Source organism: Vulpes lagopus, chromosome 2 (assembly GCF_018345385.1).
Source record: "Vulpes lagopus strain Blue_001 chromosome 2, ASM1834538v1, whole genome shotgun sequence".
In the NCBI taxonomy this organism is placed as follows: domain Eukaryota; kingdom Metazoa; phylum Chordata; class Mammalia; order Carnivora; family Canidae; genus Vulpes; species Vulpes lagopus.
Genome location: NC_054825.1, coordinates 174,060,538 through 174,078,101, shown reverse-complemented (window position 1 = coordinate 174,078,101; position 17,564 = coordinate 174,060,538). Strand labels below are relative to the sequence as shown.

At 60.8% G+C, this 17,564-nt stretch overlaps 1 protein-coding gene across 2 annotated transcripts; it reads left to right on the top strand.

The window, feature by feature from the left end:
• The first annotated feature begins 229 nt into the window (after positions 1-229).
• HPN (hepsin) lies at positions 230-17,088 on the top strand. 2 transcript variants are annotated; one of them, XM_041742848.1, is made up of 13 exons: positions 230-830; positions 1,351-1,420; positions 6,815-6,916; positions 7,009-7,050; positions 11,739-11,868; positions 11,950-12,072; positions 12,182-12,222; positions 12,660-12,825; positions 12,928-13,118; positions 15,854-15,949; positions 16,136-16,278; positions 16,433-16,597; positions 16,737-17,088. In XM_041742848.1, exons 2-13 carry the CDS (start codon positions 1,405-1,407, stop codon positions 16,776-16,778), a joined length of 1,257 nt encoding a protein of 418 aa, XP_041598782.1. In that variant the 5' UTR covers positions 230-830; positions 1,351-1,404; the 3' UTR covers positions 16,779-17,088. The 2 variants fall into 2 exon arrangements, with proteins under 2 accessions (XP_041598782.1, XP_041598783.1); XM_041742849.1 differs by having other exon boundaries at positions 238-830; positions 16,751-17,088.
• Positions 17,089-17,564: the final 476 nt, after the last annotated feature.

Here is a 17,564-nt window from a genome sequence, read left to right as displayed (position 1 = left end):
TCTGGGTGTTTATCTGGCCCTGGGGTCTGACGTGGATCCCTCCGGGCTGCTGGCGGGACAGCGTGTATCTGCCCGGCCGCTTCCGGCCCCTTGGCCTGGACCTCAGCACGCCCTGCTGCCTTTTCCGGGCCAAGCCCCCCCCGCCCCCCCTCCCCGTGTGCGGCTTCCAGGCTCCAGAGGTCACCGCTGCGGCCAGTCGCTGCCAAAGCAAACCAGCCCCCGTGACTTGTAGGAAGGCAGCTGGGGGAGGGGAAGGGGCAGAGGCTGGGCCCGAGTTGGGGGAGGGGGGTCCGGGCCAGGGCCCCGCGGGACCGGGACCGCCTTGCTCCCGAGCTGGACGGGGCGCGGGAAATGGCAGGGGCGGTGGTACCGGGCAGGGTGTCCGAGGGGCCAGGGGCACAGGGAGGGGGTCGGGCCTGAGCTGGGCCGGGTGGGGGTGCGGCAGGGGCGGGTGGGGCGTGGGGCGGCGGTCCCCGACTCCCTGCAACTCGAAGGCCCGCCCTTGGGTGCTGCGAGCACCCCCGGCTGCGCGGTCTGCCCAGACCCACCCTGCGCACACCTGGGCCCCCCCCCCCACCCGGCCGCGATCCCGCCCCGCCAGCCAGGTGGCCTCCGGCGCCCCGGCCCTGGCCCTGCCCCTCCCCGCCCCTTCCCCCGCCTCCGCCCGGCCCCCTCCTCCTCAGGTGAGGCCGCCAGGCCTAGCAGGCCCCACGCCGCCGCCTCTGCCTCCGGGCCACCGCCGCGGGGCCACCATGCTCCCGCCCAGGCCTGGAGACTGACCCGGAGAGGGCACTATCTCTCAGCTCCGCCCCCACCTGCCGGACCCCAGGGTAAGCACCGGGCCCTGCCTTCCAGGCCCAGGGCAAGGGTCCCGTCACCCCCACCCCACCTAATGCCCAGCTCCCCAGAGAGGGCTTCCCCGAGACCCAGGAGGGGGGCTCTCGACCTCTCTCCCCGGGACCTGGGAGTTCCAGCCCCCCTGCCTCAGACTCAGAGATTGGGTCTCCTCCCCCCTCAGACCCCAGACTCTGGGCCCCTCCGCCCCTCCTCCCACACACCCAGGGGTTGGAGCCCCCAGATCCCTCTCTCCCCAGGGGTCCCGGCCGGCCGGGATCTCTCTGCTCCCCAGGCCCAGGCAGGGGGCCCCCCACGCTGCGAATCCAGGCGTTCCCCTGGCTGCTGGTCGGACACTGACCCCATCCTTGAACCCAGCCCGGTGTGCGTCCGTGATCACGGCGTGCTCTGGCCGGGGCCCAGTCCCTGCAGCCTCCCTGGATGGGCGCCGGGCCGGGGGGCACCGGGCTGGGCTCGGCTCCCCCAGGCCCTGCCTCTCTGTCCGTCTCCCCACAGGTCCCACCCCGGCCCGGGAGGTCAGCCGGGGAATCATTAACAAGAGGCCGTGACATGGCGGAGAAGGAGGGTGAGTCCCCTAGGAGTTTCGGACGAACGATTGGTGCCCCGAGAATAATCGCCTTCGCGCAGAATCACGATCGCTATTGCTCTTTTGTAACAGAGCGATTTTATTTTCAGTTACCTAAAGCTGAGGTTTTTTTCAGCTTCTTTCCCCTGAGTCCCGACTTGGGCTCTGCCTGGCGCCCCTCCCTCTGTGCTCTGCTCCCAGCCCTCTGCCCCCTCAGAGCCCCCTCTCTCTGGCACCCCTCCGGGGCCATCCCCACCCCCTTCTACAGTCTCCTCTGCCTGATTAACTATTAACCAAATCTTCTGTGGGGCTGTGCCACCACCTGCCTTCCTGCTATCCTGTATGACCTTCCTGGCTCCTTGCCTCAGTTTCCCCTCACACCCAGTGACTCCTCAGCTAACCCTGTCCCCCACCTGGAGCTAAGGTGGGAAGACCAGCGATCACGGTTCTGGACACAGACTCGAGCTGAACGCACAGGCCTGTATTGGAATCTGCTTCTGCCACTTTTTGGCTGTGTGGTCTTGTATAAGTGACATCCATCCTGGGCTTCAGTTTGCCCCCCGGGGTTCAGCATGGGTCCTCATGCTACCTGCCTAGCTACTGACAGGGGTTGCTGGGAGCACAGAACGCACACAGGGCACCAGTGTGGGGCTTAGCATGTAAAACCCACGCTGTGAACCAGAGCTGTCATGACAGAGGTCGGCCAGCTTGGTGTCTAGGGGCCCCAAGACCCCCACTGATCCTAGACCCTCCTCCCATCTCTCCACACTGTGGGCAAAAGAGCAGAGGGAGGACTTTGGACTCAGCCAGGATGGATGGAGAGGGGAGAGACCGCAGAGAAACCACTCCAGGAACAAGGAGAGAAAGCCCCCGCCCGAGTGGCTGGCACGGAAGGGCTCTGGGCAGGCCCGGGTAGGGGCTCCCTGGGAGCCAGCTGGAGGGGCCTGAGCGGGGGGCAGCCTTTCCCTCCTGCCCTCTCCAGCGGGGGCTGGCTCCCTCTCTTCTTCCTGGAACCAGGCTAGCTGGGTTCAGTTCCAGGTGGTAGCAGTGTCGAGCTGGGCAGCCCTGGGCAAGCAGCTTCCCCTCTCTGGGCCTCAAGTTTTCGTCTTTAAGACGGAGGTGGGGTGAATGCGCACCTCCGGGTGGCTGAGGATTTAAAGGGCATGGTCGGCAGGGAGAGCTGGGTGTTTGGCTGGAAAGATCAGTGGGGATGACTGGCCCCCTGGGGTCTCAGCAGTTAGCAAGTCCAGCCATGGCCCAAAGCAAACCCAGCACCCCGGCCCCCCCCCACCCCCCCGTGGCTCAGGAGCGAGCACTGCCCTTGCTGTGCAGAGCAGGTGGGTGCAGAGCCTGGAAACTTAGGGACGGACGGTTTTCTTCCTGGAGCGGACTGAGGGAAGCCTCTGTGGCCGGGGGCCACGGGCGAATGAACCGGGGAGAAAAGCGGGTCACGCCCCAAAGGATGGCCAGAGCTGGTCTGGGTGCAGAGAGAATGAGGCCGAGTGGGGTGCCCCGCATCCCCAGGCGGCTCGGCCCGGTTCTCTGGCTGCGTCCTGCTGCCGAGGCTGGAGCCAGCGATCAAACCTGGACCCAGATGCCGAAAGCTTCTGGTGCTGTGCCAACTTGCCGGGTGACCCAGGGTAGGCGGTGGCCCCTCTCTGGGCCTCCTCTCCTCCGCGGTAAACTGAGGATGGCCACAACGTTACCTTCCTTATCACCCCCCGGTGCAAGGACGGAGGAAAGTGCAGGACGGGGCCAGGGCCGGGCTGGGAAGGACCCGATTCTGAGAGCCGCGGCTGCCGTTGGTGGTGGCTTTGAAGTGTGCCCAGGGCAAGGTTCTTGGTGCTCCCTGGGGACTTGGGATCAGAGGGGGTGACCCCTGGGTTGGCACTCAAGGTGAGCAGGGAATGGGTGTGCCAGGCAGAGGGAAGAGCGTGTGTAAAGCAGGGCTTCCAGGGATGCAGAGGCCCGCGGATACTGCGGGCGTTCCTGGGGGTCCTGTGGGAAGCTGAGAGTGCCCAGGGGAGCAAGGCGTCCAGGACTGTTTTTGGTGGCCGGCCTGTGATGCCCTGGCAGTGCCGGGTGTCTCCACCAGGTGGCGATGGTGGTCATTCTTTGTTTCTCTGGGTCTGCCTGGTGGTTTACAAGTCCGGTGGTGGTTTGGGTTGCTTTTTGGAAGCTCCATCAGGTGTCCGATCGGGACCCGCAAGGCTGTCTGGGAGTTCAGGGAAACATAGGTCCAACCCCCAGGTCTCTAACGGCCCTGCTTATATCCTAGAAAAGCTGACACCCCAAGGCTGGGGGCCTTAGACTCTGACTTGGGGACACCGGGAGTCATGGAGGGGTCTAGGTAAAGAAGAGACAGGGTGGATTTGGTGTTTAGGAAGATCCTCAAGCTTCCCTGTGGAGGCTGGACCAGAGGGGAGGCTGAGTCCTGGGCTTGGGTGGGGCTGGGTATGGGCAAGGAGAGGGTGGACAGGAGGTGCTCAGGAGGCCTGCAGGTTGGGGGGGGCTGGCAAGCTGTGGTTGTGGGGAGGTGTCCTGCAGAGAGGGGATAGTCTGGAGGATGAGGGCCTCTGAGATGGAATCTGGGGATTCGGGGCAGGGGGGATGTTGAGGCCAGTATAGGACCTGGGGATTGCGAAGGGCCCAGAGGATTCCAGGGAAAGGCATCTATGAGGCTGCAGGGCAGAAAAGGGAAACTGAGGCTGTGGAGGTGTGTGAGGCAGACGTGGGAGCAGGGGGCACGTGGGGGAGGAGGCCACGTCCCACCCTACGAACTCTAGGTTTCAGGGAATGGGAAGAGGGTCAGGAGATAGAGAAGCAGAAGGAAAATCGGACGCACGTGCTGTCCCAGAGGCCGAAGCAGAGTGTCTTCGGGAAGCTGGGGTTGGGTACGACGAGGGCTGAGCCCTGAGCTATTGACTGAGCGGGGTCTCAGAGACAAGGAGCCAAAGGTGTCACCTGTGAGAGGTTTGCAGCCGGGTGGTGCGGACAGAACACCTAAGGTCAGGGCAGCCTGGTGCCCTTGAGGAGCTTCGGGGAGAAGCTGGGCAGGCTGCTCCCCGGGAATCGCGGCAAGGATGCTGTCCCCACCGTGGGGACACTTCTGGCCTCGGGAAAGGCGTGCAGTGAGGATGCCTCTCACGCCGGAGGACCCAGAGTGAGAACACTTCCCGTCCTACCAGGGCACCTGTTTTGGGGTTGCCTGAAGCCCCCCAGATCCAGAGGGCGTGGAAGGAGGTCCCTCTCACCCCAAGAGACACAGAGTGGCAGCGCTTGCCACCCCAGCACGCACGCCAAAGCCCCTAGGCTGGGTGGGCTCCGGGCGGGCTCCTGGTGGCCCAAAGCCCTGGCAGGCACACCTGAAAACAAAGGGACCAGGACCAGCCTCGCGGCTGCAGGAGCCAACCCCTGAAACCAGGAAGATGGTTTGGGGCACAGTTGGCAGGAGGGCGGAGGCCGGGCCTGGCCTGGGCCCCTGCGGCCTCTTTGGGGGGAGGGTGTGTTTGTTTTCTCATGCCTTGCCGAGAACTGCTGGCCTCTCAGATTCTTAGGGCGCCCTGGCAGTGGCCGTCCCAGGAAGATCCTGGGCCAGGTCCTGCTCCATTCAGGGTGCCGGTCTGGCCCTGTGCCCACCAGCTGTGGTGCCAGACGCAGCTGGGAGCGCTCGGACTCCTGCCGCCCTGCGGAGGCCGTGCAGGTGCCCGGGGGCGGTTGGGGGCACGCCAGGCCCAGCTGAAGGCTCCTAGGAGCCCTTCTTCCTTGGCTCTCCCGCAGACCCTTGTCAAGGGGTTGGCTTTCAGTCCCCGGGACCCCTGTGGCCCTGGGCATAAAAACCCCCTTCCCTTCAGGCCATCCGGCCTCCCTAGCGGATCCCAGCCCAGGTCCCTACCTTCCCACCTTCCCCAAACCCATGCCCTTCTGGCCGCATCGGTGGTCTCTCTCTCTCTCTCTCAAACAGATCATGCTTATCCTTGCCCCCGGGCCTTTGCCCGTGCTGTTCCCTCTGCCCTCAGTGCTCCTCCTTGAGATCTTTGCACGGCTGCTCTCACCCTTCAGGGCTCAGCTCAAAAGCCACTTCCTGGGGAGGCCTCCCCTCAGCACTCCACAGAAGCCACCTGCTGCCCCCGACCTGCATTATTTTCTTCATAGGCTTTGCCACCACCTGGAAACGATCAAGTGTGTTTACTTGTTTATGTTTTCCCCTCAACCTTACACGTGTGAGAATGCGAGCCCCGGGAGCGCCCGCATCTCATCTGTCTTGGGCTGTGTCTTCTGAGCCTAGTACGGTGCCAGGGACAGCAGCTGCTCAGCAGGACAACGAGGGAACAAAGCTCCATTTTACCAAGGAGGACACTGAGGCCCAGAGAGGCGAGGGGTATCGCCCAGGAGCACCCAGCTCTCATGATGTAAAAGCACTTCTTGAGAACTTGCTCCCTGCCAGGCATTATGACAAGGAGAGGGAGCAGGGCCTAGTGCTCCTACGTGAGGGTCCCAGCGCCGTGTCCCCAGGTCCAGGGCTCAGCACTGCCTCCTGCTGGCTGAATCACCGCCAGGAGCATGTGACTCTCCTTCTCTGAGCCTTAGGATTCCCTGGCCAAAAAATGGGAATCCTCCCCCCAAATGAGGACTGTGCTTGGGAGAACAAGCCTGTGATAAGAGTTTGGCTATTAGGATGTAAGAGAACCTTAAAGTAGTCTTTTTAGAGGTGAGTGTGGGGTGGATGCCCATTAAACAGACAAGAAAGCTAAGGTTCAAAGAGCTGATGCCACCTGCCCAAGGTCCTGGGTTCGGAGGGCTAAGGCCACTATTTTTAAGTGAGGCTGGCCAATTTTCAAATTTGGGTCCTTAACGTCCAGGGGGCACATTTGACCTCGGAGCTGGGTCTTGCGGCGGGTGGGGCGGGGCAGAGGGGATGGATGCCCAGGGACAGAGGAAGTAGAGCAGCAGAGAGAGAGTGACGGAGTGGTGAGGACACCCAGAACAGCAGGGAAGTGAGCTGCCAGGAAGGCAAAGGTCAGGGGTCGCGGCCCCTGAGAGGCTCCCAGAGCCTCTGAGAGAGTTAGTGGGAATGAGAGGTTCAAGAAGAGATGGTGCAACGGGACAAGGACATAGCGAAGTGCAGTGTCCCCGGGAAGAGAAAGGCTGCAAGCCAGGAGTGCGGGCGGGCAGGTGGCAGCGGTCCCAGCCACGCCCCTGCCCAGCAGGAAGCCTCCGGGAGCCGGACACCTGGTCGCCCGCACAGTAGGGGAGGGACGGCCCTGCCAACCCTGGGCCTGAGAAACCGGGCCACGGTAGCCCTGGGGGGCAGGGCACGGCTGGCCCCGGTGCCCCGACGTGGCGGTGACGAGGACAGGCCTGGCAGTGGCCCCGGCATGGTGTCTGTTGCAGGTGCCCAGACTGTGCCATGCTGTTCCGGACCCAAGGTGGCAGCTCTCACTGCGGGGACCCTGCTGCTCCTGACAGGCATCGGGGCAGCATCCTGGGCCATTGGTGAGAGTGGCCCCTGCGCCTCTACCCTCCCCTGCCCACCCCCCACCCCCCGCAGCCCCCTGCCTGCCCTCACCTGTCTGCCTTCTCTGCAGTGACCTTCCTACTCAAGAGTGATCAGGAGCCGCTGTATCCGGGTGAGTTAAGGGGGCCGGGAGCCTCGGGGGAGCCCTGGAGGAAACCTGTAGCTGGTGGGGGCTCAAGGGACGATTTCTGAGCAGCTGCGTGGGCAGGGGCCGACGCGCCAGTGGTTGGAGCGCCCAGGGACTGAGCACCTGCTCCGCGCCGCCGGCCATTCTAGTATTTTCTAGACTATAAATGCGCTCCCCCCACCCCCACCCCCCATCAGGGCCTCATGAAGTTCATAAGTCAGGGAGTCAAAAACCACATTTTAAAAAGCACGAAGGAGACTAGATTAGAAATGACCTCAGCGCATCTCCTTCGGGGCGAAAACGTGGTGTTAACCTTTCGTTCTGGTTCCGTGCGAGCTGCGCTGTTGCTCTCTCCATTTTACAGATGGGGAAACTGAGGCTCGGGGCCATGCATTGGTTTGCTCATTCAGGGCTAGGTCATAAAATGTAAACACGTGTCCCCTACCGGGAGGCATGGTCAGAACCTATTTGCGAGCTGCCGTATGAGTGCGACCCCTTCTAGTTCTCCGGGGGTGGGGGTGGCTGCGGCTACGATCCCCATCTACAGATGTGGAAAAGTGAGACCAGAGAGGACACGCGGCTGGGAGGTGAGGAGGCCGGGAATAGCTGCCAGACGGGCCGGCAGAGCTGGGTCTGCTCGCAGCTGAGAATGAACGGCCACGCTAATAATAGATGCGGAAACTAAATGTGGGATGAGTGGATGAATTTTCCCGGGCGCCAGCCCCCAGCTGCAGGTCCGTGGCCCAGCGCAGCGGGAAGAAAGGGGGAGCTGGGTGAGGGGATGTGTTTCTCACTCCCAGGAGCCTCCTCCAATTCCCTAAAGGACTCAGCTGGTGCTAAGAAATGAAAATCCAGACAAGGAAGCCTCCATCAGCGCTGGTCACCATCCCAGCACTCCGAGCATTTACAGGTGCCAGGCGCAGGCCTCGGGCCTCTCCGGTTTCGGTTCATTAAACCCTCCCCAAAGCCCATTTTAACACGGGGAGACTGAGGCAGAGAGGCCCGGCGACCGGCCGCAGGTGTCAGAGCCAGTAGGCGGCGCTCTGGGATCCGAACCCAGGCCGCCTCGATCTCTGCAGAACGGCTACACTCTGCTGTTTCTCAAGAAACAGCCAAGCCACTCGCCTTCGCGACGGCTGCCACCTGCCAGGCCCGCGCTGTGCCCTTGGCTCCAGAATCCTGCGAATTCGGACCTGTCCTCATCACCCCCGTTTGGCAGATGGGGGACACTGAAAGCCCAGTGAAGTGACTTGTCCAACATCACGAGCTGTGGAAGTGGCGGGCACGGGCCGGGGGGGTTGGGGGGGGTCACACCCTGGAAAAGCCGCTCCGTCGTCCCCACTGCCCCTGGGCTAAGATCCCCCCCCCCCCGTAGGCTCCAGGCAACCTGGGTGCAGACCCCTCTTCTGCCCTCTCCTCGGGCTTGCTGCGGGCGCCCTCTGGGGTCCAGCCTGTGGGCCGTGCTCATGCCCTCCAAGGGCCCTCCTGGCCCCCACCCCCACCCCCACCCCGTCTTTGCTTAGCACCTCTTTCCCGCTCACGCCCAGAAGCGGTTTGGAAGTTCTGCACTGTCACTGCTGAGCTCTGCGGCCTCATCCCAGTCCTGCCTCTCTGGGTCCCAACATCCTCACCCGTGACCTGCGGGGGGCGGGGGGAGAATGAGAGATGAGGCACTGCTTGGCTCCCAGACACTTGGCAAGTGTCGCTTTGGGGTCTCACCACCATCAGGCTTTAACTCTCCTGAGCAAGGCCTTCCTGCACCCCTAGGCCCCACGCTCCCCTCCACCCCATGGCCATGCCTGTTGCCGGGGTAAGAATCCTCACACCTTACGTCGGGTGAATTTTAGGAGGGCAGAGCCACTTCGTTTGCTGCCCCCAACGGTGTCCCACATGTGGGTGCTCGGGAAGTCTTTGCTCAACCAACAAGCACAGGCAGGTCGCCGAGACGAGCTAACCTGTCCTTGGCCTCCAGCTAGACAGTAACTAGGCCGTGAATCACACTCCGCTCCGGCCAACGCCAGCCGTGCTGCCCTTCAGTTCTGCTTGGGTTTTCCAAAACTCTTGGGAAATTACCAAACAAACAAAAACAGCCCCCAAACTATATCCCCACCTCAATTTTTTCTGGGACTTTTCACACCTCTAAATATATCAGACAATTTAGTAAGCAAACCAGGTGACCCAGAACACAGTATTATTATTGCGTGTGTGTGTGCAAATTATAAAACAAGAATAAAGAGTTGAAAGGTGAGAAACAGAGGCAGAGAATGGTGCCTTTAAAGTGGGTGCCTCTCTCAGTGGGTAAGAATGTGCCTTTAAAAATAATGGGGGGACATTTGATACCCTGTGCCCCTCCCTCCCCCAACACATATCCATAGAGTGATCGTTTTTTCCCCCTAAAATCTCACCCTATTGGGAATATTTGGGAGCTCTTCACCCCCAGTTTCAAACTGCAAGTCTTGGTCTTGGAAATCGGGGGCGGGGGTGGGGGGGGCTGCGATGGAGGCGAGGCAGCCAGGAAGCAGTCAGCTGCGGGTTAGCAGAGGTCACCCCAGAGGCTGTCCCGGGCCCCCACGCAGAGCTTGGGGTCTGGAGCCGCGCAGGCCTCAGTGCAAGTCCTCTCTGCTTCTCACTCGCTTGGTGATGTTGGGCAAGTCACCCCACCTGTCGAGCTTTGGGCTCCTTCCTCTGATCAGAACGGGGATGGCCTGGCCTCAGGGTGGCGCAAGGCGGGGAGAACTTGAGGCAGGGGGTGGGACACACAGCAGATTCCCTAGACCTCCTGCCTCCCCTGTCCCCCCAGATCTGTGCGCCGAGGGAAGACCGCTCAGTGCGGGTGTGGCCTGGTCTGCTTCCTCCTAAGAGGAATGTGCTCTGGGGCGCCAGCCATGCAGGAGGCTCAGGGGAATAGGACCGAGGGGGTCTAGCTGGCCTTTCCCCAAACCTGCTCCCCCTCCTCCCTCCCCCCTCCTGCTCCACGGGGCTCCATCCTTCTGTGCTCTGGCCAAACACCGTGTGTGGACTTGTCCTTGATTCCTCTCTTTCCTTTATGGCCACATCCAGACTGTCAGCTCGACCCACAAAATCTCTCCAGAGTCTCAATTCTCACCGCCCGGCTGCCCCAGCCCTGGCCGGGCCTCCATCGTCCCCTCCCTGGGCCCCCTGCAGTCGGCTCCCCGGGGCCTGCAGCCAGAGGGTCAGGGCCCTGCTGGCTCAGAGCCTCCCTTGGCCGCACCTCGCACCTCGCACCTCGCACCTCGCACCTCGCTCCGGGGAGAAGCAAAGTCCTGGTGTGGACCTGGCCCCCTCCCGGCTCATCTGGCCCCGGCTCCCTCCGCTCCGGCCTCCGTGCTCTTCCTCCCGGACGCCAGCAGCCCGGCGTCTCTGCACCTGCAGTTCCCGTGGCCTAGTTCTCTGTTCCCTCACCTACCTTCACGACTCTCTCCCCCCTTCAGATCTCTGTTCACACACACCCCCGCCCCCGCCTTCTCAGCGAAGCCTTCCCTGCCCGCCCATGGAAAATGGCAAGTTCTCCCCGCATCCCCGCATCGCGGTATGCCCCTGCCTCCGTCAAGCTAGATTTGCCTCCCTGGCTCCTTTTTCTTTTGGACACGCCGTCTATTTTGCTTACTTGTCCCCTTCGTTACCCATCTCACCTGCTGGCCCTTGAGTTCCGCAGGGCGGAGGGTTGGTCTGATTTGTTTATTGCTGTGGTGACCGGTTTCATTGCCCAAAATAGAGCCTGGCGCATCCTGAGTGGTTAATGTAAATAAATAGGGCTGGGGTGTGGGAAGGGGTCCTCTGGCCATCGGTGGGGAGCAGCCAGTGAGGGGCTGAGGGTTTGGCTTGATCCTCTTGATGCCTCCAGCATCACCTCACACAGGGCTGGGTATGGAGTATCGATGTCTAGTTAACGCTTATCCGAGTGAGTGAATGAACGAATGAGTGAATGAATGAATCCTATATCCTCAGCTCAGAGAATTGCACTTTCGTGTATTCAAGGCTCGGATAAGTCCTGCAGAAAAGATCATTCGTTCGTTCTTTCTCTCTTTCCTTCTCTCTCTTTCTTTTTCTTTCCTTCCTTCCTTCTTTCTTTATTTTCTTTTTCTTTCTTTCTCTCTTTCTCTCTTTCTTTCTTTCTTTCTTTCTTTCTTTCTTTCTTTCTTTCTTTCTTTCTTTCTTTCTTCTTTTTCTTCTTTTCTCTTCCTTTATAAAAATTCCTAGGGCATCTGAATATTTTGGCAAACTGATGCATCTGTTAGTCCAGGGTCTTTGGGCTGCCTAAGACAAAAGGAGAAAATAAACCGGTTAAACAAAAAAGGGAAACGATTGGCTCACGTATCCAACAATTCTGGGGGGCTTTCGAGCCTGGCTCCATCAAGGGGCAGGCATCTCTTGGCTTTCCTTCATGTTGGCTTATTTCCCCTCATGGGGGCAAAGATGGTCCCCGGCGGCTCCAGCCTCACACGCCGTCCTCCTGGGAGTGCAGGTGAAACCGCTCTCCTCTCCCCCGATGTCCGATGTCCCTGTGGAGGGCCGGCTGCAAGGTCCCCGGGGTCCCGCCCCCAGCAGGTGCACCTGGAGCTCCGATGGGCCCCGTGTGGAGCCTCAGGCCTGGCCCCCCGCCCCGGGGCGCGGTGGGGAGGTGACCAGGCGGCCGTCCTGTCGCCCTGCAGTGCAGGCCAGCCCTGCCGACGGCCGGCTCATGGTGTTCGACGACACGGAGGGCACGTGGCGGCTGCTGTGCTCCTCGCGCTCCAACGCCAGGGTGGCGGGCCTGAGCTGCGAGGAGATGGGCTTCCTCAGGTACCGGCAGCCCGGGTGGGGGAGCGGACGGGCGGGGGGCGCGGGGGGCGGGAGGAGCAGGCCTCACCCCTGCCTGCCCAGGGCCCTGGGCCACTCGGAGCTGGACGTGCGGACGGCGGGCGCCAACGGCACGTCGGGCTTCTTCTGCGTGGACGAGGGGAGGCTGCCGCTGGCCCGGAGGCTGCTCGAGGTCATCTCCGTGTGGTGAGGAGGGCCGCGGCCCGGGGCACCCATCCCGCCCCCCCAGGGGCCCTTCCTCCCGTCCTAACTGGCCTCCCCTTTGTTTCTGCCTCTGCCCCTGTTTCTCTCCCAGTGACTGTCCCAGGGGCCGTTTCCTGGCTACCGTCTGCCAAGGTGAGACCCTGAAACCCAGAACCTTCTTCCTGGGACCCCTCAGGGCGGAGCCATGTCCTATTGGATCCCCCCTCCTCCCCACACCTACACCTATCATATCCTCTTATCTTACAAGGATGGAGCTGTGTCCTCTGGGACCCCAGGGTGGCGGGGCCATGTCCCCATAGGGTCCCAAGGATGGGACTGTGTCTCTTTACTCCCCTAGGTGGGCCCATGCTCCTGGAGACCCCCCAGGTCAGGGTCTCGTCCCATCAGACACCCCACCACCACGACTGGCCATATCTTCTTAGATTCTATGAGGATGGAGCCGTGTCCCCTGACTCTCCCAGGGTGGCAGGTCCATGTCACCTCAGTCCCCCAAAGCAGGCCATGTCCCTGGGGATGGGGCTGTGTCCTGAGGTTCCAGACACTCCTGCCTGACTCCGCCTCCCCCACAGATTGTGGCCGTAGGAAGCTGCCTGTGGATCGCATCGTCGGAGGCCAAGACACCAGCCTGGGCAGGTGGCCGTGGCAAGTCAGTCTTCGCTACGATGGAGCACACCTCTGTGGAGGGTCCCTGCTCTCAGGAGACTGGGTGCTGACAGCTGCCCACTGCTTCCCCGAGTGAGTGTCCCCCACAGCCCTGAGCGGGAGAGGCAGGGGACAGGCGAGGTGAGAGAGGCTGCGCCCAGGCAGCTGCCACTCTCCTCTCCTCTTCCCCGGTAGGCGGAACCGGGTCCTGTCTCGGTGGCGAGTGTTTGCCGGCGCCGTGGCCCAGGCCTCACCCCATGGCCTGCAGCTGGGGGTGCAGGCAGTAGTCTATCACGGGGGCTACCTCCCCTTTCGAGACCCCAACAGTGAGGAAAACAGCAATGACATTGCCCTGGTCCACCTGTCCAGCCCCCTGCCCCTCACAGGTAAGTCTGGGGGATGAGCCTTGGCCTGGGGACTTTAGAGGCTGGAGGGACAAAGCACCGAGCCATAGGACTCCATGGTGATGAGAAAAACGATCTTGAGGGGACGCAAAGTAGGCGTGCACTCGATAGGTATGGCTGGTGTAGCCGCTTTGGGAAACCACCTGGCAATTCCTTGAAAAGTTAAACACGGAGTTACCCTTTGACCCAGCTGTTCCACCCCGGGGTACATGCCCGGAAGAGATGAAAACACGTGTGCACACCGAATCTTATACACAGATGTCCACGGCAGCTCTATTCACAACAGTCAAAAGTTCGAAGCAACCCAGACGTCTGTTTAAATAAATTAACAAAACGTGGCAAATCTACCCAATAGAATAATATCTGGCCATAAGAAGGAATGATGGAGTCCTGACCCGTGTACACAACGGATACACCTTGCAAACGTTGTGCTGAACCAAAGAAGTCACACACAAGAGGCCACTACCCGATTCCATTTATAGGAAATGACCAGTATTGGGGGACCTGGAGGGAGAAAGTAGTAGATTAGTGGTCGCCAGGGGGCAGGGGTGCTAAGAGGTAAGGGGGGAGGATGGGGACGGGGAGGTTGGGAGGTGGTAAGTAAATAACACAGAATTTCTTTTGTGGGTTGAGGGGTTGATAAAAATGTTCTAAAATCGGCGGTGCCAACGGTTGCACCTTCCTATCGCCAGGTAAGCACCTTGACTCTCTACCTGTGAACCCTCTAAAAACCATCGACTTGTACACTCGCAGGGCGCCAGCTGTCTGGTGCGTGAATTAGGGCTCAGAAAAGCTGTTACCAAACAACCAAACCAGTTCCGTGAAATGAAAACTTTTACCATCTATGAATGAGTCCGAGAGGGAATCAGAAGCAATTCCCTCTGCGGGTCCCTGGAGCATTTCCCTGCTCTCGGTCAGAAGGACGCCCTCGGGGGCCAGGGTGGCTTTGGCGCTTCTGCGTCGCCCGCCCTTGGGTAGCGAGCAGGCCCTGGGTCACCGTGCGACCGCGGCACTAATAAAAACCAGGCCGATGAAGTCGTAACACGACGGGGATGAGCCTCCGGGTAGCAGTGTAATAAGGAGGTGGTTCAGTGAAACGCTCTCCCAGTGATGATCTGCGAACACCAGCACTTGCACACACACACACACACACACACACACACACACACACACCCCGTGTGCCCGGCGCTGTTCTCAGCGTGCCCCGAGCCTGCGCGCACTGAGCCCCCACGGCACCCCGGGGAGTGGGGCGGCGGGTGGGGGGTCCTCTTAGGATCCTGTTTTCCCACACGGTGGAAGGTTTGCGTTCTACTTCTTTTTATGGTTATTTTCTTTTGACTGATCCGTGTTACCGGTTTTCCATTGAAGGGGATGATACACATTTTTCTTTAAAATGAAACAAACCCTTGTCTTTAGGGAGGGGTTACAAATAAGGAAGTAAAGAGGTGCCCACGGAAGCCCAGGGGGAGTCTTGGGTGTGAGGCATGGGACTGAGAGGGTAAGGGCATAGGATTTGGGATCAGATTCAAGTACTTGCCAGCTGTGTGATCCTGGGTGTGTGGCTTCGCCTCTCTGTGCCTCAGTTTCCCATATCCATTCAATGACTTCCTAGGGTTATCATGACGATTAAAAGGGTGAGATGAGGAGCACCTGGGTGGCTCAGTTGGTTAAGCGTCTGCCTTGGGCTCAGGTCATGATCCTAGGGTTTTGGGATTAAGCCCTGCATCAGGCTCCCTGCTCAGTGGAGAGCCTGCATCTCCCTCTACTCCTGCCCCCCTGCTAATGCTCTCTCTCAAATAAAGAAATAAAATATTTTTTTAAAAAAATATTTTATTTATTCACTCATGGAAGACACAGAGAGAGAGAGAGAGGCAGAGACACAGGCAGAGGGAGACGCAGGCTCCATGCAGGGAGCCCGATGCGGAACTCGATCCCGGGTCTCCAGGACCACATCCTGGGCCGAAGGTGGTGCTAAACTGCCAAGCTACCCAGGCTGCCCATAAAAATCTTTTTTTTTTTTTTTTTTAAAAAAGGAAGGTAGTATAAGTAAAGAGCTTAGAGCGATGCCAGCACATAGTGAGCACTGTTAATATGAGCAGTCATCGCCGCTGTCGTTTATTACTATTACTAGTTAGGGGCGCACTTCCTATTTGCCAGGCGTGCCACTCAGGGCTTTACCAATTTCTCACCACAACCTCCGAGGAAAGCGATGATTCTGTCCATTTTATACCTGAGAGCTCAGGCCCGTGGAGTCAGCAGCAGGCGGTAGACAGAGCTGCCCGGGCCTCCGGTGTGGGTTGGGCACTGCACAAGGACGTGCCACCGTAGGGGCGCCATTCTCACTGTTGCTGGGTAGACCTGGGTATCTATCACAGGGATTTTCTGACAGACAGAAGCCAAGTATCTAAAACTAGGGATGCCTTTTTCTATGTCTTACCAGAGCGCCTGCTAGGCGGGGGGCGGGGGGCGGCCGCCTGTGGGCCTGGGTTAAGAACGCAGGCTCGGGAGCCAGGCCCGCAGGTCAGGTTCTCCCTCTGTCACTGACTCTGGGACAAGGGCCTTGGCTTCGATTCCGCCCCGTGAATGGGCCCCGAGCTCCGGATGGGGGCGTGCGCGGTGAGCCCCCGGAGGGTGGCAGCCCCGCCGTGGCTGAGGACGCAGGCGGGTGGGGGGCCCTGGGCGGCGGGGCGGCCGCAGACGCGCCGTGTCCCCCGCAGAGTACATCCAGCCCGTGTGCCTCCCGGCGGCCGGCCAGGCCCTGGTGGACGGCAAGATCTGCACGGTGACCGGCTGGGGCAACACGCAGTACTACGGTGAGTCCCGGCCTCTGCCTGCGGCGCCGGCGTTCGGGGACCGGGCTGGGCTGGGAAGGGCGGTCCGGCCGGTCGGACGCTTCCAGGTCCGGGGGCCCGGGGCCGTGAGAGCCCGGGCGGGCCGCAGCAGGGCGGGGCGCCGCGCCTGTCCCCCAGCTTCGGCCAGCCTTGCCCGCACACCCCCAGGCCAACAGGCTGGGGTGCTCCAGGAGGCCCGAGTCCCCATCATCAGCAACGAGCTGTGCAACGGCCCCGACTTCTACGCGAACCAGATCAAGCCCAAGATGTTCTGTGCCGGCTACCCCGAGGGCGGCATCGATGCCTGCCAGGTGTGTGGGCAGCCCCCGCGCTGCCACTGCGGGGCCAGGGGTGGAGGGGCGGGGCAGCGGGGGGGTCCCTATCTCAGGGCCCCCGGCCATCCAGGAGGGCCTCCCGGATGCCCTCTGGGCTTCCAGCCAGGCCACCCCTGCCCCCCACCACCAGGGCGACAGCGGCGGCCCCTTCGTGTGTGAGGACAGCATCTCTCGGACGCCACGTTGGCGGCTGTGTGGCATCGTGAGCTGGGGCACCGGCTGTGCCCTGGCCCAGAAGCCAGGTGTCTACACCAAAGTCAGTGACTTCCGGGAGTGGATCTTCCAGGCCATAAAGGTGATGGTGGGGCCCAGATGGGAGCCAGGGGGCTGGAGGGAGGGGGCACCCCAGGGAACAGAGGGGTTTCAAAGGGCTTCTGGGGAGGGGAGGTTAGCTGTGGGACTGGGGGAGCCTCTCAGACCTCAGAAGCCCCCAGTTGTCTTTCCGCAGACTCACTCCGAAGCCAGCGGCATGGTGACCCAGCTCTGACCTGTGGCTTGTCCTTGATGCACACGCCTCCAGGGCCCAAGTGGGCTCCGGCCCCACCTGGTGGGGTTCACCCTGGGCCCGGAATGGGACATTTTTTCTTCTTGGGCTGAGCCCACAGGCCCAAGGATACCCTCCCTCCAAGGCTCCTCCTTCCACAGTGGCGGGCCCACTCAGCCCTGGGACCACCTGAGACTCACCCTCCTGACCCCCATGTAAATATTGTTCTGCCATCTAGGGACCCCATCTAGGTGCCCCTGATGACAGGATGCTCTTTAAATAATAAAGATAGTTTTGATTAACATGGCTTCTGAGTTTGCAAATGTAAACAGCAACGAGGACATTTGTCGGGGAGGGAAGAGAGAAATTAGGGACTGGCCCACATCAGGCAGGGAGCATTATTCTCCAATTCCCCACTGGCTGAAGAGAAAAAAAAATTTAATTGGTTCACTTAACTGAAAATGCCCTGGAGCAGGCGGCTTCAGGTACTGCTGGATCCAGCTGCTCAAATATTTTTCATTAAGACTGCCCCATTTCCTCTCTAAAATCTGCTTTTGTACGGAGAAGAGCTTTATTTGCAAGAAGACTCCCCTACAACCAGAGACCACTCACCCAGACGCTGGGCTGATATACCATGGACCACTTAGCAGCCTTAGTGGAAAAGGAAATGTTTCTTTTTAGCTGCAGCAAGAAAGCCTCAGGCCTGGCTCTCACTGGACAGATTTGGGTCATATGCTCCTCCGTCATCAAATCACTGCGCACGAGATGTGTGGGGCTA